This window comes from Gamsiella multidivaricata (genome assembly GCF_025024155.1).
Source record: "Gamsiella multidivaricata strain RSA 2152 chromosome Unknown BC939scaffold_86, whole genome shotgun sequence".
Taxonomy (NCBI): Eukaryota; Fungi; Mortierellomycota; class Mortierellomycetes; order Mortierellales; family Mortierellaceae; genus Gamsiella; species Gamsiella multidivaricata.
In genome coordinates, this window is record NW_026251794.1 from 70,992 (window position 1) to 89,392 (window position 18,401).

Sequence of the window (18,401 nt, forward strand, 5' to 3'; positions counted from 1 at the left end):
TTCTTGATTGTGCTTGACGAAATTGTGCAATCACCTGCCGAAAGAGATCCTGTGCAGCCTTTGACGTGACTATATTAGTCTCAATAGGCGAGAACTCGAATTGGTATGCATCCAGAGCATCTTCTTGGCCGTCGCTTTCCATGTCGAAGTCGTCGTCTTCGTTTGTGACTGAGGACATCCTGGAACCATTCGCTTGCCCGGTTGACTTGTGTTTGCTGGAAGACTGGTGATGTGAAGAGGATGTTGAGGTGCTGGTGTTTTGCGATTGTGGGTACTGCGGCGCCTGCTTGTTGCCACTGGAGCTTTTGCTCTTTTTGCCATTGACGTCTACTACGCTAGACGAGTTCTTGCCTTGGTAACCGTTGGTCCCGCTGTTACCAGTCGTGCCTTGAAGTGCGCCGATTTCCTTTGTGGTCGAGGACGAAGGGCCGGAGATGACACTTTGCTCAGCGATGCCGCTGCCTGCTGAGCCAAACTGCTTCCGGGGTCTCCCTACGTTTGGTTTTCTCCGTGAGGGGGACTTTTCTCGCTTACGCTCGGGAGTACCGATCCGCCTCCGCTGAATCTCATTAGCTCTCTTCCGATCTACAGGACGAGGACTGCAGAGTTCGCAGAGATACTTGTCTGGCACGTTGGACTGGAAGATTCCAACACAGACAGCATGTTGCCAGACAAAACAGCGCTCGCACTGGATGGTGAATCCGTCGTCATCGGTATAGTTACAGATGCAACGGATAATACCTGCATCTTCATCGTCTTCCTCGTTTTCGCCTGATTCTTCATCCTCGTCCGCGATGTTGAGATTGCTGTGGCTGTTGCTGTGATTACTATTTGTACTGCTGCTGGCGTTGCTGTTCGCAAGGCGATTGATGGCCTTGTTGGCAAGGTTTGTGATGGATGGCGAGGGTGCCGTTGAGCTCAATTTGGCGGACATTATGTTGTTGCTTGTGGTTTGGGTGGAGTTCCTTGCTGGGGAGACTGTGAGAAGTGGCTGTTTGAGTGGATGGTGCGATGGTGGGGCGATCGAGGTCCTCCTGAGATGGAGATCGTGGAAGTTGGACTGGAGGACTCCTTCTTTAATGTGCCTTTGATCGCGCGGGTTTCATGGTACAGTCAAGTAGAGATCTGAGTTGAGATTGAACAAAATAAAATGTGGGCGTTAATAAGTTCTATTTGATCGCACTTTCAGGTAAGCAAGAGGCGAGGCTCCAGCAGGGTCGAGAGAAAGACAGTGGGGGCTGAATCCATCCAAGCAAGACACACAGGATAGTATGACGCACCTTTATGTTGCTGTAATGTTAGCTTTGGGCTTGAGAAGGGGGAGGGAGGAGATTGATGAGGAGTGAAGTCGAGGGCGATGAAGGGGTATGTGTATGAGAACGAAACTAGGAGGGGCAGAAGAAAAGAAAGAGAGAGAGAAAATAAGCGAAAAAGGGAAAAAGGGAAAACGTCAGCAGTCTGTCAGCGCAATGGTAAAGGAGAGGCTGAAGGAAGGGAGGGAAGAGGGAGGGAATGTAAGTGAGGAAGTGACTGAGAAAAAGAAAAAGAGAGAGAGGGAGAGAGTGAGAGTGAGTGAGAGCGAGAAAGAGAAAGAGAAAGAGGGAAGGGAATGGGGGAGGAGAGAAGAGCCTTTGATGAGCAGATGAGAATCCCCTGTTGCTGTGACAAAAAGCGATTCAAACAATAGATTGCAGTAATGCATATAACGCAACATAATAGAAAGGACACAAGAACAGAAGACAGCCAGTGTCCCCTCCCTTCTTCCCTCCTTCCCTCCTTTCCTTTCAGATACGAATTCGAAATACGAAATGCGAGTGAGAGTGGGAGTGAGAGTGAGAGTAAGAGTGAGAGCACCAAATATGAGAGCATTTTGCTGATGCTGAACATCAGCATCACTGTGGCTGAGAGGAGAAGAGATGGCGCAAAGGAAGGAATCGATGGATGCAACTGCATTCAAAAGACAGAAGAAGAAGAGGAGTAAGGAGTGAAGCAAGCAAGCAAGCGAAGCAAAGCATGTTTGTCTGTGTTAAAAAGATGAGCAACCAACAATACCAACAACACCAACAACAACAAAGAGGTCATGCGACTGATCCCATGGCAGCAGTGGTTGCAGACTAACGCAGCACCAGTGATTGGTTTTTATTGGAAAAAAGAAAGAAAAAAAAAATAAGCGAGATCTGTAGGTAATACTCACAAAAGCGAAGAAGACGAATAGTTTAAACAACGACCGGCAGAAGGATGGAGTGAAGGAAAAGAATGAATGAAGGATGGATGGATGGATGGATGGATGGATGGATGGATGGATGGATGGATGGATGGATGGACGGATGGATGGATGAAGGGAAATGGAAGGAAAATAAGGAATTGGGAGGGGAGGAGGAGCGAGTGCTGGGTTGAGTGACTAAAAAGGGAGGGAAAGAAAGGATGTGGAGGAAGAGACCGCCTTTTTTTGCTGTGGGCTGTGGCCAGAGAGAGAGAGAGAGAGAGAGAGAGAGAGAGAAGAGAGGGGAACGGGCCCCACATGCAGCATGCAGCAGCGAGGACGAAAGAGAGAGAAGGGCGGCAAAGTGAAAATGCGGAAATGTGGGACAACGAGAGAGAAGGGGGGAGAAAGAGCTGAGAAATGCGTTCAAAGTTACGGCCAGGCATGTGACTGCGACGGCGATTTATTTTATTTATTTTTTTTCTTTTTCCCTCGCTCTCTTGGTCTACGGTGCACACTCCGCATGAAAGGGAAAAGGGAAAAGGGAAAAGGGAAGAGGAAAGGGAAAGAGTTTCCTGTTTGTGTTCGACTTTCTTTCTTTTTGACTCACACCTCCTATCCTCTTTATTTCCCTTCCCTTCCCTTTTCTTCTCTTCCCTTCCCCCACTCCTTTTTGCCCTCCTCTTCCTTACTTCCTGCCACTTACATTCACTTGAGCACTCTGCTTCTTGCATCCTCTTCATCTCCCTTCCTTCTTTTTACACCAGACAAGTGGCAGCCTACAGGTGATAGGGACAGAGACACTTCACTTCACTTCACTTCACTTCCCGGGAATATATCTTCAACCATGGCTCCAACCATCATCGAATCCAGAAAACCACAGTATCTGACTGCAGAGTGCATCAGCTGCAACACCCCCGTCGAGTTCCTGATGCCACAGACCACAGGAGAGACCATTTACATCGAGTGCTATGCCTGCAAACAGGTCCTCAGTATCGATATCCAATACCCTCAAAAGGGTGCCGCCGCCTCTGCTTCCACCGGAACAAAAAGTGCACCCAACAGCAGCAGCTCCTCCGCCAACAACAAGACAACTTCTAAGCCAAAGAAGACAGGCGCAGGCACAGGTAAGATATTGACTGGAATCCATTGCGAAGACATCCTCCATTGTACAGAAACGACCAAGCAGTATATATGCCATAACTAACAACAAAAACAAAAAACACTTTTTACTACAGATGCTAGTCCCCTCGAAACCGAGCTCTACGATATCCTGGGCGTGCCTGTGGATGCTACTCCTGCTCAGATCAAGAAGAACTACAGGGCCCTGGCCTTGCAAAACCACCCCGACAAGAATCCAGACCCCGACTCACATGAAAAGGTGAATAACATGCGATTACGACACATGTCATTACGGTAACCTTTCTCTTCATCCCCTTCAGCCAACCCGCCAACCAAGAGACGACTGTAACTGGGATGGACCATTGGAACATGGCAATGTCATCAAGTCAAGACTATGGACTCGCGGATAGCAGCATCGGCATTCAATGGATATTAAAGAAGATGCCTTATTCGATCATCGAGCATGTCCTCTAATATCTTGTTCCTTTTCTCACTTTTCTGATAATAGTTCCAAAAGATCTCGGAGGCGTATCAGGTTCTGTCCGACCCAAAGCTGCGATCCGATTACAACATGTATGGTCATAATAAGGAAGTCTCTCCAGAAGGTGGTTTCGGTAAGCAGTTGCGGTGGCGAAATGACGCCAAGACAAAAAAAAAAAAAAAAAAAAAAAAAGAATAGTAATAATTGAACAGTGTTATCCCTCCAGTGTCGCAAGACCGTTAATATTAACCCGTGGGCTCTATTGTTATTCTCTTAGTGAATCCGGAGGCATTCTTCAAGCAGCAATTTGGAGGAGATCGCTTTGTCGACATTATCGGAGAAATCTCGATCGGACGCGATATGCGCGACGCCCTGAATGAGCCTGAGGATGAGGAAGCAGCAGATTTGACGCCGGAGGAGAAGGCAAAGCGAGAGGCGACCGTCACCGAGTCGAAGGACAAGGCCAGGGATGAGGCGCGTCAGGCAAGAGTTGACAAGCTGGTCAAGAATTTGGTTCACAAGCTTAGCATCTATACAGACGGACCCTGCGACTACCAGGCCGCCAAGGCGTACCAAGAGATGATTCGTTTGGAAGCTGAGGAGCTGAAGGCTGAGAGCTATGGTGTCGAACTGCTGCATGCAATCGGTTTCACCTACACACTGAAGGCCAAGCAGTACCTTGGTAAGAACGAGATGCTAGGCTTGGGCAGCTGGTTCCACGGCGTCCGCGAGAAGGGCCATATTTTGTCTGAAACTGTGTCGACTCTTCGTGCAGCGATGGACCTGCAGCAGAGCTTTAGTCAGCTGCAAGAGGCCGAGAAGGAAGAGATGGATGAGGCAGCCAAGAAGGCCCTTGAGGAGGCTGCTGCGTCAAAAGGTCTCCGTGCTCTTTGGAAGGGATCCAAGCTTGAGGTTGAAGGTAAGAAGACCGCAATGATATCTTTGCAGGATGCCTAAAGGGAACAAAGGACAGTTGGGCTGATGTTAATTGTTTTTTATAATTAGGTGTTCTGCGTGATGTCTGTGACAAGGTTCTGGGCGATCCTTCAGTACCCAAGCCAATACTACTGAAGCGCGCCAGTGCTCTCAAGATCATCGGAGCTGTATTTGAGGGCGTCAAGCCTGACAAGCCTACAACGCCTTAAAAGCAAGGATACAGCGATGCAAAAAAAAAAAAAAGAGACGGACATGGGGCCCCATAGATATCCCTCCGCGGAGCATAATGAAGCAAAGGCATTTGATAAGCGGAGCTCTACAAAAAAATAAAAAAATAAAAAAATAAAGCAACAGCTGTTGGTTCACAATCGTTGCCTTTTCTTTCAGTTCTGTTGCAAGGGTCTTGAAGTCGCTAGGTACATGTTCTGCGCTGCAAATGCTGTGCAAGAATGTGCTGGACATCCATCACACACATCGTATCATATAACTTTGTCGGTGTTCAATTCAGCGGCGAATTGAACGAACGAATTAAACGCAATCGACCTGCCCTTCTTTTTTATCGTCAAAAGCTGGTGAAGGCGGTTTCGATATTGCTCGTTTCCTTCAATTGTTTTTTGCACATTTTTGCTTCTTGAAGCGCAGCATTTTCCTTTGAACCTTGGCTGTGTCCAAAAGATCTTCGAGGCATGAGCTGTCCCATGCCATGTGGCATCTGTGCGGCTCACAATTTTATTATTTGGCTGCATGGTGTATGTTGTTGTTGTTATATTCGAGGAAGTGGTTCCCTTTGCCAATGCTCGTAAGAAAGAGGGAGAGGAACGACGATTGTGTTGTTGCTTCCACGTCACTTTTGTCCTATTTCTCGTCAAAAGCGAATCGCTGTTTGCCATCATCCCGTTCAAGTGCCCTGAATCTCTCCTCCATTCAGCTGGGTCCTTGTTCCTGTCCTCCCTTGTCCTCCCTTCCCAAAAGAGGAATCGGGTCACACCCTCACACCCTCTCCATTCAACACTCCTCATCCCACACCTCTAATCTCTGCACTTCCCCACACTCTGAAAACCGCAACCACTTTCCCCTTTCTTTCCTTCGCTATTACCCCTCTCTCTCTCTCTCTCTCTCTCTCTCTCTCTCTCTCTCTCGCTCTCTCTCTCTCTCTCTTCCTCTTTCTCGCTCTCTTTCTCTCACATTTCCGATATGAATGCACTCATCGCCCTTGCAGTCTGGTGCCAACCCCACGGTCCAGTCACGATCCTCACCACACAGCATCGACGACCAACTTCATCCTCTCTCTGCAACGGCAAACGCCCCGTCAAAGATAGCTCCACACAACCCAGCACCAGCACCAGCAACAGTAGTAGCAACGGCCATTTAGATGCCGGCAACGATACCCCACACAAATCACCATCCGTTCCACAGCAGAATGAAGCCCATTCAAAAGACTCTGTATCAGCAGCACAACCTCCCAAAGATATCTCAAGTTCCAACTCCTCGCTCGACACCCAGGCACGTCCGACCTCTGCTTCCCCCCCAACCTCAACAACCGATACAACAGCCACGACAGCAACCTCCGTCTCCTCGAACTCACACACTCTGGAACCCAAGAAATCGAGGCGATCTCTACATCAGCAATCACCTAGTACTAATTCGGGCCCCAGTCCTGTCGGTGGACGCCCTTCGTCAGCACACCCAGCCTTATCGCCCCCAAGCAACGCCAGCAGCAATTCGTGTGAATGTCAATTCAGTGTGCCTAGTGGGGAAAAGTCGCTCCACTCGGTCGATCCTTTCAACAAGGAGTTGTCGTATATCAGTCAGCCTGCTCCCGTGGATGCGAGTTTGTTTGCACCTATCCGTATTGCCTGCATTCGATCGTATGTTTTCTCTCTCTGCAGCCTTGCTACCTTGCAGGTTGTTTGTTGTGTGCTTTGCATTGCATTTGCATTTGCGTACTTGCGCGTTTTGGACAAAAATAAAAAAAAAGCAGGGCATTGTTCATTGTTCTGCTTTTTTTTTTTTTTTTTTTTTTTTTTTGGGCTTGTACGCATACGTTTGTTTCGTTCGTTCCACAGGAAACAGAGCCAGAATAGGGATGCACAAACCGCATAACGCAGAACACAATACACCTAGGCACAATACACTAACATGGCTGCTTTCGATCTTCATGATCATTTACTATTATTTTTTTTCTCTTATTTCCTTGCAGACTCAACTCGGAGACGTACTGCGGACGAGAGGGCTCAGTGTTCTTTGGCGACGGCATGAACGGTTACGTGCTCTCGTACATGTTTACGGTGTATGATGCACAATCTCGAGGGCACCGGGTCAAGTACACGATCATGACTATGATGACCGACCGTGTCTATCTCGTCGCCAGTATGGAGTATCTAATCAGGTCAGTCAATCGTATTCTGTGTCCATGTCTTTTCTTTTTTTCTTCTTTTCTTTCTGGTGCTCGTTGTTGGTGTCTGAAAGCAGCACAGCCTACAAATGCAATTGCTAATAAATAAATGTATATATTTTTTTTCCTTCTCCAGCCAGTTTCAAGTGATCGCGTCCAACCTACAGTCGATGGCGAACGCCCTATGCTCTCAACAACCCTCGCCTGCGACGAGATCTTTCTCCTTTTCCTCATCCCATCATCGAGGATCCATCATGCCCGAGAGTAACGTTTCATGATTTTATACTGCGCTTTGAATATGAGTGGAAGGGGAGGGAGGAGCTTCGAAATATCGGGAGATTAAGAAAAGTCTGTGTTTTTTTTTTGTCTCCGCCGACCAAAAAAAAAAAAAAAAAAAAAAAAAAAAAAAATGTTTCAATTTAATTAGATGCGCCGACAAAGCGAGGACGACCCCTGACGGACGTATTGGCAAAGCCCGATATCTTTGTGCAATTACACGCGGCGTTTGTGTCGGTGCTGAGTAATTGTAGTCGACGGCTGACGGAGCGGCATGTACAGGGACGACCGAATGTAATGAGCCCCTTATAGAGTGCTTTATCATGTTTGCCTTCTGCGGATGTTACTGTATACATCGATGAAGAGGGTTAACCCTTTTTTTTTAATGTATGAATAGAGTGAGTGCTTGCTACATGAACGGAGTCAGGAACAGCAGCAGCAGGAAAGTCAAGGATCATCAACAGAGACCGGAGATCAAGTATCGTTGATCAATTCATTACGGGATCTAAGGCGCGCGCTGGGACAACAGCCGTTCAATCGACTCGTGTGGAACGGCGTTGTTGGAAACCAGGTCATTGTGCGCGGCGAAGATACCAAGATCGTGCATGAGATCATTCGATCCTTAGAGGTAAATGACAAGGACACATTACAGGATAATATCCAATGCTCTTCTTTAGTTGCATCTGTATGAGAGCCAGGTATACTAATTCCTGAATATTATTTTCTTTCGATTTTTTTTCTCGCAAATGCTAGGATGTATTACCGAAGGATTGCTGCACGATTATCACGGACGGATCAAGCTACGAACCCAGTTATGCATGCAACATCCTCGGCCTCGATCGATCGATCCCCATACCCCCGGACTTGGATCCACAGGACTTTATTTTACTGGATATCTGTCCCATCGATCCTGACAACCAGATTCCAACGCCCCCTATCTCTCTCCCAACTGAGAATAAGCTCAAGATCGGAACCACAACAACGACAACGTCTCCAGGATATCAGGCGGACTGGTCCAGTGCTACGCTTGTTGCAGACATGGAGGCGCTTTCAACACAAATGGAGAACACTACGGCCGCGGATGGGAAACTATTGGACGGCCAGGCAGATGGAACGAGGTTACCGACATCGCTGCCGACTGAGGATTCTTCTTTGCACAATAACAGCGATGATATGCGACAGAGATATCTGTTGCAGGCCGGCGAGGAACCGCCCGAGGCGCTAGAGCCGCCAGGGTTCGGGGATATGAATGGGCTGGATGCTTTGGGGAAGCGGATGCACCAACAATCGCCGCCTTCGCCGCTTCTGCAACACCAGCACCAGCAGCAGCAGCAGCAGCAGGGTGTGTGTGCACTATATATTGAGACGGTGAATGAGATTTTAGACTTGAAGATGCCAAGAGCGATCGAGTCGAAGCGGCTAGCGCTACTGAGAGAGGAATGGATTAGGTATGAAGAGATAAGAAGACTGTCCGTCGGGGAGGGATTTGTTCGTTATACGAAGACTTGTTCACTAACAGAGTGCCTGTTTGCTTGTTTTTATCGCAAATAGTAAATCGATCCAGTTTCATAACCTGTACAAGGCTGGCAAGGCGTCGAATGAGGCTGTGGTGGAACGGTTTTTGAGGTCCTTGAGGGTTGATCGGCGGGATCTGAAGATCTTGAGGTTCTTTACACGGTGTGCGAAATCGAGTACTTTCCAGGCGCAGAAATATCGAAGCGAGGATCCTATCGCTGTCGCTGTTAATCAGCAACAACAACAGCAACAGCAACAAGAGCAACAGCAGCAATAGGAGTAGTGGAGAAGAATAAAGATAAAAAAAAAAAAAATAGAGTTGCCATGGGCAATGCAGCATATTTCTTATACACTTTTGTGAATTGTGATGCGGAGTTGATCTTCTTGTTTTTCAAGAACGGCACAACACAGCACAGCACAGCACAGCACATTCTCCCGCCCTCCCCTCTCCTTTTCAAAACTTTGGTGGTAACAGTCCAGGCACACAGCAGCATATCCGCACAAACACGTGTGTACGTGTGCTTTTTCTACACCCACAGCCAGCCAATGAAAAGGCGACGACCTGTGCGTGCCTACATTGTGTGCAAAGTCAAGGGCGGGGCAACCTGAAAAGGAGACAACTGGTCTTGTACTGAAAATGCGTTTCCATCCGCTATGTCGGATCAAGGGCTCGCACTTTTTATATTTTTTAAATTCACTCCCTCCTTAGCGTCCTGCACGTGCTCGCAAAAAAGCTTGTTCGTCTCAGGTTCTCAGGCGCGGTGGCACCCTTTTTCATATCTGTTCTGTCCACATGTGGCAGTGCACATTCGCCCTCTGCGGAAGAGTAGAAAATAAACACGCCCCGGGGGACGGGCACAGGAGCACACATAAGCTCAGCCCATGCTCAGGCTGATTCCCATTTGCAAAAGCAGTAGCTTGCTCATTCCTCATTCCTCTCGTCTGCTTCTCCCTCATCCTCACTACATCCCACACTTTCTTCAAACCCAAAAACCATAATAAGAAAGCGTCCCCCCACCCCCCTCCCAACAACAACAACAATGGGCATCCTCCTCCCTTTCTGCGTAGCTACCGACAACACTCGGCTCTACGCGATCGCGAGGGCCACTCCTTACACCAGCAAAACCGAGTACTTCCTGCTGATCAAATCCAACGATAACCCCTCCTCAGACCTCTCAAACCTCAACTGGACCCTAGTCAGCGCCGTCCCCGTTGCTGGATACACCAACATCAAGGTCTACGACCTCGAATCCCTTTACACCTGCGCCATAAACGACGCCGGTGTTTTTTCGATTATCGCTACTGATCTGATATCGGCCGCCTACCTGGGTCTACAGTACCAACCCCTGGGCACCGGAGGCAGTGGCCCTGCGCCGGTGGTTGGCGGCGGAGTGTGGAAAAACTTTACGTTTGGGGCGACTTACAATTGGCCTACTATATCCGGGACGCCTTTGTTTAACCTGAAGGATATACAGGGCATAAATACTTTGATGCAGGTTTACATTGCACAGAACTTGACGGATTTTTTCGTTGCGGCGTTGGATTCAACGACGATGGTCATGAACCGAGGAGAGGCGCCTTGGGCTATCGTACGGACCCCTCCACCTCTTGCTTTTTTTTTCACTGAATTGTTATCATCTTTATGAAAAGAAAACGGACTGTTGCGTTCTGTGACATTCTCCTAATATCGCATTTCTATTGCCCTTGATTGGTTTACTTAGGGCCCAGACCATACATACTGGGCGAACCATGCGGTCGCACACGTAGGCAGTTCAATGTACACCTTTGGCGAGGGGTGGCCCAATGAGTATATCATCACAATTCCATGGGCATCTCCTACAACGACTGTTCCATCGGGCGGCAGCAAATTCGATAATGCTACGGCAATCACGGCGGTGTGTGGGACATCCCTCGTAGGATTGAGTATGAGGCCCATGGGAGATCGGCTCCTTATCGGTTGCTTGGTATGGGACATAAGACATGCGCCGTCCGTGTATTTAAAAAAAAAAACCCCCCTCGTGGGCGCAGCACTTAAGACGGCTTGCAACTTACGTCTCACTTTTCTTCTTCTTCCTTTCCAGAACCAAAGGCCCGGACACTTCTTTTCCTACGACGGGAACACGATAACGCAATATGCACCCGTACTGAACGTGCCCACGCAGTACCTGTCCATGGTTCACTTTCCGGGAACCCCAAACCCCTTTGTATTCATGCACGATCAATCCAGTCTGTATTCCATACCCCTGAATGGAACCCTGGCTAGCACTGTGATCATCAGTCGACAGAACTTTACGATCGCGGAATGCTATGGAATCAATCCGTCTCCGGCGCCATCGTCTACTGGATCTGTCTCCCAAGTACCTTTCGCGACCGATACTGTTGGATCCAACAGCTCATCTGGTGGAGGTGCTGGGCTGGGTAGTAGCAGCGCAGGGCTCATTGGAGGTGTTTGTGCGGTGGTGGTCCTTGTGATTGTAGGACTTACATTGGTATATTTCAGAAAGAAGCGGCAGTTGCAGGAAGGGCAAAAGAAAGTGGGGGCGAAGATGGAGTATTATCAGAACCCTGAAGAAAAGATGTACCCGCCACAGAGTATGCAGAACATGGCACCCATGACAAATATTACGACGAGAAGGCCTGAGGAGTGGCAAGCGGTTCAGGTACATCACCATCAACAGCAATACCAGCCACAATACCAGCCATTATACCAGCAGCAGCAGCAGCAGCCAATGGAAAGTTACCAGTACAGTCATTTGCAGTCAAACGCGACATATTCCAAAGCAGAACTAGAGGATGATTGAGATACACGAATAGAGGACGAGACTTGCTATCCTCCATGATAATAATAATAAACAGCACTAACGCATTGTTCTAATAATTTGCACCATTCAGGTCATAAATTTTGCTGACCTTCCCATATGTTTTCCCATAATTGAATAAGAGTGATATATTTTAGAATAGATAAAATAGGGAGGTCGGTCATATCCTGACTTTGTTGACCCCAGCTCTGACTTGCACAAATACGACCATTGTTTACTATGCATCAGTCGCACAATGCACACCATGGACCATAACTCTATTTCCACCAAGAGACCAAGAGACAACGGAGAAGGGTCTTCCACAAGTGCCTCTTTCTCCTCTTTCTCCTCTTTCTCTGCCAATGGAGTCGACATTGCACATGCTGGTCAAGGTGATGGTATGCTCTGACATTAGCCAGCTGAAACGCTACTCATCACACCGATCGACAACACCAACTTACTATTCCTTCTTCGTATCCACCGCTCGTATATTCATGTATATAGCTGCTGCCGCTTCGTGCCAGGCTTTCGGAGACTCAGTAGACACGCCAGAATATGCCTATGCATATAGCGATGTACTCGAGGGATCGTCTGGCAATATCTATGTAGAGCGCGACGACCCGACGTTTGCTGAACGCGTTGATCAAGAAGACGACACGGACGACGATACGACAGATGAGGATACAGACTACGGCTTAGACGACGTCGATGGCACCAGTGTTGCAATGAGTGGCGAGGAGGAGTGTCGGGAACAACTGCTGGATAGGCGTAGCAAGAGAAAGGCGGAACAAGCACCAGGGAAGGCGCGACCTGCTCGCAGGAGGGCAACAATGGAATCCAGCGACCAGACTGCACAGCAACTGTCCACATTCACTTCCAAGGCCTCCGTCCAGCAACACCCCTTTTCTGCCCCCAAGGCCTTCAGCACAATCAGCTCCTTCAAGGCCATTATGGTCAAGCAGTACAGGTTGATTTTTTTGCTTCTCACCCTCGAGTTCGCATATTGTCTTCTCGATGGACTTGTTGGGAGGTCCTGCCGTGATCGAGTACTGCTTTTTGTGTTCCCCTCCAATTTGAGCCCGCGTCCTAGCTGCTTTTTGGCTTCTTGGAATGCTTGGTACTCATCCTGCTGTATAGGGGATCTAACAACGAGCTTTGTAACTTCTACTATTAGTTATATTTACAACAGGAGACGCCGCGCGATTAGGACTTCGGCGAGGGCGTGCTTCGGTCATTTACTGGTTCGCGGTGCAGGGTCTTCCTTTAGATCGGAATGAATTGACACAAAGGTAAAATAGACTAGACAGAGATAGAAGGAAATAAATATAGGGAGTTGTTTGGCTAAATGGTTCGAGCTAGGACTATGTTCCATTGAGAATGACTGGGGGTAGTTACAAGGTATTCACATATATGATGTCCGATGAAGTGAGAAGTCGCGACAATGAAGTCCACCCCTCAGGAGTCGTTGTATGGCAATGTTCGCTGATTAGGCCTCCATTGTACCTTTATAATACCGTTTCACGAGGGTAAGCCGATGACGGATGCTCAATAATGAGACGATCGGAGATCGGGGAAACGTTACAATTGATAGTGCAAAGGTGGCGAATGATCAGGCTTGGCATTCTCTGTTGATTGTATCTCGTTGCGTGGGTTGCTGACGACGGCAGTCAGTACCTGTCGATGATGCGGTGTTATCCGGACAATCTGGACGAATGCATACAAGATATATATGTGAAGAAGACTCTGGTTCAGGAACCAGACCGTTTATTCTTTTATTCTGGGAGCGGTGCTCTTCCTCGTAATTTAATAGCAAAAGTTCTCATAGGCTTTAGTCCTTTGAAGGTTGACCGCGCTACTTGACTGATTTCCCTATCCTCCATTGCATCCCTAGCGACCTAACTAGATTTGCGCCTACCTGCGTACGTTGGAAACAGCGATGATGGGGATGCGGGTGGACATCTGTGTCAGGCCGTGGCAAAGCTACTTGTATATCACTGATCGTGCTTCGTGCCAAGCGACTAGCGTCTATCAGTGTGATGGCTCTTTATCAAAGCCTTTTGTTATTGTGGTAATGCCTTTCTTTATTGTGGAAAGTCTTTGTTACGGTGGTAATACCTTTCTTTATTGTGGAAGGTCTTTTTTATTGCGGAAAGTCTTTTTTATTGTGGAAAAGCAGACATTGCTTCTCGCCTATAAGTATTCTGCCACACACTTCACAGCTCTCTTCGTTCATCATCCTTTCTCCTCATCGCCCTTTGCCCGGAGTTCACTATCCATATACACCTTCACGCTAGATACTATACGCCTGTAGAAAAGGTAATGTACCCTCCAAGCCTATCCTTCCATATCTTCAGCGTCCTTACGCGAGGGTTTCACTAACGCTGCTAAGCTTTCAACCCAACATAGTGATCGCAGCATGGGCATAAGAGGCCTTTACAGTACGCTGAAGAAGCGCGGTTTGGATCCAGTTGCCGCGGATCCTCAAGATTACCAGAACCAAGCTGTTGAGGTTGACCTCTTCGGCGCGTTTTATGGATCCCTCGTTCGCCAGATCACGGATGATTACGATCCAAGCAAGGTCCGAGCTGTCGGTCTCACGATGGCAGCGCGTTTGGCGAAGGACTTTACCCCTGCGCAATGTACGATTCACATCGATGGTGCCCCATCCCAACAGAAGCGGAACGAGCACATCAGGCGAAAGAACAGACTGACAGCGGACCTCAAGAAGTTGCAGGCGGACTTGAAAGTCATGAGCACGAAGTCGTCGAACGGCCAATGGACCTCGAAGAGCGTGGTAACGAAGATCAAGAAGGGCCTCCGCGATGTATACAGATTTGATGCAGCAGCCAAGTAGACACCCCGGGATGCCTTACGAGAAAAGGGGTTTTCTGTCTGCACTTGCAGGACCGAGGCCGACACCTGCATTGCACGCACACTGACCATGGCAGCCGGTAGCTTCGTGGTGTCAGCAGATTCCGATCTGTTGATATATCCGTCGGTCACCAAGGTTTTGCGGCCAATCTTCCACGGCCTGGCCTATGCATTGTATACCAAGGAGAGTGTTACCAATGCACTTCACGTTCCCAGCGCAGACTATGTGACGTTGCTGGGCATCGTGTCCAAGAACGACTATACTGAGAACATTCCCGGCCTTGAAATAGTTCGCAACCTGGAGATCATCCGCGCTCTACCCCAGTCGCCCGATATCCGCCATATGCTCGATGCTTACAGATTCATGGCAGCCATCAAAACCCATGAGGTTATCGACCAGAGCCGATTCAAGCCATCGGAAGGCATCTTTTTGGATCTCGAGGAGAAAGTGCTCCAACTGCAGCCAGGAGATGAGGCCGCCGATGAGGACATGCTCGGCTTTGATTTCAACAGTGCAGCACCGCAGTTCCGGCACCTCAAGCTGCAGCGATTTGCCGTCGCTGCATATCAGCATGTGAGTAGAAGGTAATTTAAGTGCGACACCACTTCATTCACGCACGCGTTGTACAGATATCAAGTTCTATAACACCTTTTGCATGGCGATGTATGCGTATATTTACTAGTGCGGTTCCCTTGTACGTTGCGAGGAACTCAAAGCGGAACCAGTTCCGGCCGATCTTTTCAGACAAGAAATCGATCCTACCACGACAATCGATTGACTTCTCGACTGCCGTACCTCACGATCGCCCACAGCCAAAAGCAAAGCCCCCCGTCAAGACTCGGAAGGCGGTCGTGAAGAAGAAGAACAAGAAAAAGAGGAAGAAGGGGGCACTGCCGCGAAAACGGAAAGGGGTGGGCTCTGCCGACCCATCGAACCCACGACCCACTTCTGCAACTGCAGCGGACCGCCGCTTCCGCAAGCTGCATATAACCAAGGCACTCACTATGGGGAGTATCCAGGCCAACATGAAGCGAATGGATCAGGTCTCGGTTGCAGAAAGCAGGTTCCTTTCAGACAGGCTACGTTCGACGGTTGCGATCCTTAACGCAATCCAGATGCATATGTACGAGGCTATTGCACTGGATATCGCGCGGCTTGTTCGTTTCAAGGACACAGCGACAGATGTGACACAGCGGAAGGAGGATATTTCAGACATTCTCGACAGCAAGGCCTTCTACTTTGCACTCAACACACTCTTGTGCAGTGGTCAAGAAGGACGAGGTTCTCAGGCTGTTCGAGTATCGGTTGCCCCTGCGCGCAGGATGAGCACTCGAAATACGCCGTTGGTTCCTGGCGTCCCGCAACCGCAAGCACAGGCACAACCACAACCACAACCACAACCACAACCAACAGCCACCCATGCCCGACGTGTCTTTGATGCGTACACGACGCTCACCGGCTTTGTCCCCTTTCGCCAACGAGAACCAGAGATGTTCCCTTCGACGGTCCCGAGGCTTGCTGTTGCGGCAGTCTACAATGCAGTGCGAGTCCATTACTATGGCGCAAAGGTATATTAAAGAATGTGCAAGATGTATCCGTTGTGTTCCTTGCTTTTCGGAGCACTAGTGTTGACCATTAGCTCTTCAAATTTCTTTAATAGTTTTCCGAGAACGAAGAGCGCCCCGAAGCTGTCAATCCGATTGACTACTTCTTCGAAAAGAATACCGAGAAGCGCATGTTTGCAGACTTTGTCAAGGCAAAGTTTGCAGCTGGCTTCGTGTTCTTGTCAGAGGCGGACCTTGTCCATTTATTCTATACAAGCAATACGACACGGCCGATTATAGTCCGATTGCTGAGCGGTACAGCAGCCCACATTGCGGAAGCCAAGGTTGTCGGCAAGAAAGGGATCCTCATCGAGAAGCTGCTATACAGACTGGACCCGGCGACACGCTTTGACGGGTATTACAAGAAGGTTTCGCTTCAGAGTGACAGACAGCACCACACAAGGTTCAAGCTTCGGGGCATCATCTGCACGAACGGATTGGTGCTGCATCTTCTTGCGCATGACACAACGACAACGCGACGCAGAGCACCCCGCCAAAGCATCAGGGGCGATGACGACGACGAGGATGTGACCCTGTTCCACGATGTTGACGGTGACTATGACCTCGACGACGCGTTCCTTGAAAGTGGAGGGGACGAATCTGGTACAGATCCGGTCGCAGCTACGGCGGAACCCGCCAAGAAGAAACGCATCACGCTCCCGTCTTCGACACCAGAAAGTTCAAAGCAGCAGAGGCTGTCGATACACCAATTGCCACCCACAGACCCTACTGCGACTGCTTCGTCCTCGTCCAGCTCAGAAGCTCTATCTAGTCCAACGTCAGGCGCAGATACGATCGATGTCACACGCAACACCATCAACTGGAAGCGAAGTTCAAAGATCCTAGAAAACGTGGAGGTGCGCTTCAACTCTCCTGGCACTTGTCCACCAGGCGATACTGTGGTCATCGGCATTGACCCGGGTGAGGTTTACACAATGACAGCGACAAGAATTGACCCCGCCTTACCTACGAAAAGAGAGTCTTTACGAATCCGCAGGGCATTCCTCTACAGGCCTTACATGCTCTTCAAGCGTCCCCTAGAAAAGCAGAAGGCCGCGGCACGCATTGATGTTCTTGAGGCAAGACTGCCCTCATTTGCCGCGGAGAAGATCGAAGAATATCTGGAGGAGTCTGGCACGGATGGCACCGCCGCGCCCACCACGAGAGTCCGCCTTTTTAACTTTTACAACAGTCAGTGGATGCTAAGGAAGCGCTGGGATCTTCAAAAGGCTAAACAGGCAATGTATGACTACGCAGTTGCGGCCTTGCTTGACCTTGCCGTTAGCAAGGACTTTGTTGGCCAGCCGCTGAGCTCGCAGGATGGTGTAAAAGTAGTGTTTGCGATAAAATTGGGCTCCTTTAATTCGCAAACTGGCCTGCCAAGCAAGCATAGCGCACTCGAGAAGAAATTTGTCGACAAGGTAAGAAGAAGGAAAAAAAAAAAAAAAGAAAAGGGTGGCATACCATCTCTCATCCGCACTGCAACTTTTTCTCATCTGTTTATTTGTTCCTTGATGCTGCTGATAGGCAAAGGCTATGGGACACACTGTGGTCGGGGTGCACGAGTACTACACCAGTGCTCGGTGCCCTCGTGACCAGTGTATGGCGTTCTTGGAGTCCGACAAGAGGCGGTCAAAGTACTGCCGAAGCTGTCAAATGTACTTTGGTCGCGATATTGTCGGCTCTGAGAACATTGCCACCGTGTGTCTGTCGCAAATCCAGAACCAGTGCCGGCCTGCCAAGTTCATGCCATCAATATAATCATAGGGGGCCGGAACCCTCTTTCAAAATTTGTAAGTTCAACATACAAAAAATAACGTGCATGAACACCCAACCCATTCTGAATTCTAACCAGTCACTTTTTTACTTGATTTGGGTGATTTCTGGTAGACAGATACTGTAGATGAATACCACGGCCATTTGATGTCCATTGTATTCTCTGCACTTGCTCCCCATCCATCCTTGTAGTGGTCGATTATCTCATCTTCCTTGCAGTACGCTATCGGATATTCGGGTACCTCAAACCAACCTGGTCTAGTCCTCACTTGCAGCCCTTCTACAAGTCGTCACTTCATCTCGGACGATGTTTTCGACCAGGTGTGTGCCGCCTGCTGATCCGGTACTGTCCCTCTACTTCCTCCACCACCCAGTGGTGTCTCACCCAATATGTCCTCAAAATAAATAAATATGGATTCCCAT

The 18,401-nt window shown here is 48.9% G+C and overlaps 7 protein-coding genes across 7 annotated transcripts; 6 read left to right on the top strand and 1 right to left on the bottom strand.

Moving 5' to 3' along the window:
- Positions 1–1,278: 1,278 nt before the first annotated feature.
- Positions 1,279–2,074, bottom strand: BC939DRAFT_316020 (uncharacterized protein). The gene has a single exon (XM_051551491.1). It carries the CDS (start codon positions 1,951–1,953, stop codon positions 1,462–1,464), a length of 492 nt encoding a protein of 163 aa, XP_051407820.1. The 5' UTR covers positions 1,954–2,074; the 3' UTR covers positions 1,279–1,461.
- A 1-nt stretch (position 2,075) lies between these two features.
- On the top strand, positions 2,076–3,760 carry BC939DRAFT_316076 (uncharacterized protein). Its single transcript, XM_051551492.1, has 2 exons — positions 2,076–3,330; positions 3,442–3,760. The coding sequence occupies exons 1-2, from the start codon at positions 2,529–2,531 to the stop codon at positions 3,621–3,623; spliced, it is 984 nt and encodes a 327-aa protein (XP_051407821.1). The 5' UTR covers positions 2,076–2,528; the 3' UTR covers positions 3,624–3,760.
- BC939DRAFT_316077 (X-domain of DnaJ-containing-domain-containing protein) lies at positions 3,761–5,071 on the top strand. The gene is made up of 3 exons (XM_051551493.1): positions 3,761–3,939; positions 4,084–4,725; positions 4,812–5,071. The coding sequence occupies exons 1-3, from the start codon at positions 3,897–3,899 to the stop codon at positions 4,949–4,951; spliced, it is 825 nt and encodes a 274-aa protein (XP_051407822.1). The 5' UTR covers positions 3,761–3,896; the 3' UTR covers positions 4,952–5,071.
- Positions 5,072–5,858: 787 nt separating this feature from the next.
- BC939DRAFT_532513 (vesicle coat protein) lies at positions 5,859–9,226 on the top strand. The gene is made up of 7 exons (XM_051561661.1): positions 5,859–6,610; positions 6,943–7,131; positions 7,274–7,401; positions 7,565–7,707; positions 7,811–8,041; positions 8,167–8,861; positions 8,965–9,226. The coding sequence occupies exons 1-7, from the start codon at positions 5,937–5,939 to the stop codon at positions 9,203–9,205; spliced, it is 2,301 nt and encodes a 766-aa protein (XP_051407823.1). The 5' UTR covers positions 5,859–5,936; the 3' UTR covers positions 9,206–9,226.
- Positions 9,227–9,819: 593 nt separating this feature from the next.
- BC939DRAFT_464940 (uncharacterized protein) lies at positions 9,820–11,757 on the top strand. Its single transcript, XM_051557440.1, has 3 exons — positions 9,820–10,517; positions 10,650–10,892; positions 11,010–11,757. The coding sequence occupies exons 1-3, from the start codon at positions 9,969–9,971 to the stop codon at positions 11,727–11,729; spliced, it is 1,512 nt and encodes a 503-aa protein (XP_051407824.1). The 5' UTR covers positions 9,820–9,968; the 3' UTR covers positions 11,730–11,757.
- A 778-nt stretch (positions 11,758–12,535) lies between these two features.
- BC939DRAFT_464943 (uncharacterized protein) lies at positions 12,536–13,055 on the top strand. The gene has a single exon (XM_051557441.1). It carries the CDS (start codon positions 12,557–12,559, stop codon positions 13,001–13,003), a length of 447 nt encoding a protein of 148 aa, XP_051407825.1. The 5' UTR covers positions 12,536–12,556; the 3' UTR covers positions 13,004–13,055.
- A 1,087-nt stretch (positions 13,056–14,142) lies between these two features.
- On the top strand, positions 14,143–15,423 carry BC939DRAFT_496420 (uncharacterized protein; the record flags this gene model as incomplete). Its single annotated transcript, XM_051559681.1, has 3 exons — positions 14,143–14,576; positions 14,631–15,171; positions 15,281–15,423. The coding sequence occupies 3 exons, from the start codon at positions 14,143–14,145 to the stop codon at positions 15,374–15,376; spliced, it is 1,071 nt and encodes a 356-aa protein (XP_051407826.1). The 3' UTR covers positions 15,377–15,423.
- Positions 15,424–18,401: the final 2,978 nt, after the last annotated feature.

Coding starts and splice junctions, on each gene's coding strand:
- BC939DRAFT_316020 (XM_051551491.1), bottom strand. CDS start 1,953: ATGCAGTTGCATCCATCGATTCCTTCCTTTGCGCCATCTCTTCTCCTC.
- BC939DRAFT_316076 (XM_051551492.1), top strand. CDS start 2,529: ATGCAGCAGCGAGGACGAAAGAGAGAGAAGGGCGGCAAAGTGAAAATG. Junction 3,331..3,441: donor GAAGACAGGCGCAGGCACAG/GTAAGATATTGA, acceptor TTTTTACTACAG/ATGCTAGTCCCCTCGAAACC.
- BC939DRAFT_316077 (XM_051551493.1), top strand. CDS start 3,897: ATGTATGGTCATAATAAGGAAGTCTCTCCAGAAGGTGGTTTCG. Junction 3,940..4,083: donor CTCTCCAGAAGGTGGTTTCG/GTAAGCAGTTGC, acceptor TTATTCTCTTAG/TGAATCCGGAGGCATTCTTC. Junction 4,726..4,811: donor ATCCAAGCTTGAGGTTGAAG/GTAAGAAGACCG, acceptor TTTTATAATTAG/GTGTTCTGCGTGATGTCTGT.
- BC939DRAFT_532513 (XM_051561661.1), top strand. CDS start 5,937: ATGAATGCACTCATCGCCCTTGCAGTCTGGTGCCAACCCCACGGTCCA. Junction 7,132..7,273: donor AGTATGGAGTATCTAATCAG/GTCAGTCAATCG, acceptor TTCCTTCTCCAG/CCAGTTTCAAGTGATCGCGT. Junction 7,402..7,564: donor AGGATCCATCATGCCCGAGA/GTAACGTTTCAT, acceptor CAATTTAATTAG/ATGCGCCGACAAAGCGAGGA.
- BC939DRAFT_464940 (XM_051557440.1), top strand. CDS start 9,969: ATGGGCATCCTCCTCCCTTTCTGCGTAGCTACCGACAACACTCGGCTC. Junction 10,518..10,649: donor GAGAGGCGCCTTGGGCTATC/GTACGGACCCCT, acceptor TGGTTTACTTAG/GGCCCAGACCATACATACTG. Junction 10,893..11,009: donor GGCTCCTTATCGGTTGCTTG/GTATGGGACATA, acceptor CTTCCTTTCCAG/AACCAAAGGCCCGGACACTT.
- BC939DRAFT_464943 (XM_051557441.1), top strand. CDS start 12,557: ATGGAATCCAGCGACCAGACTGCACAGCAACTGTCCACATTCACTTCC.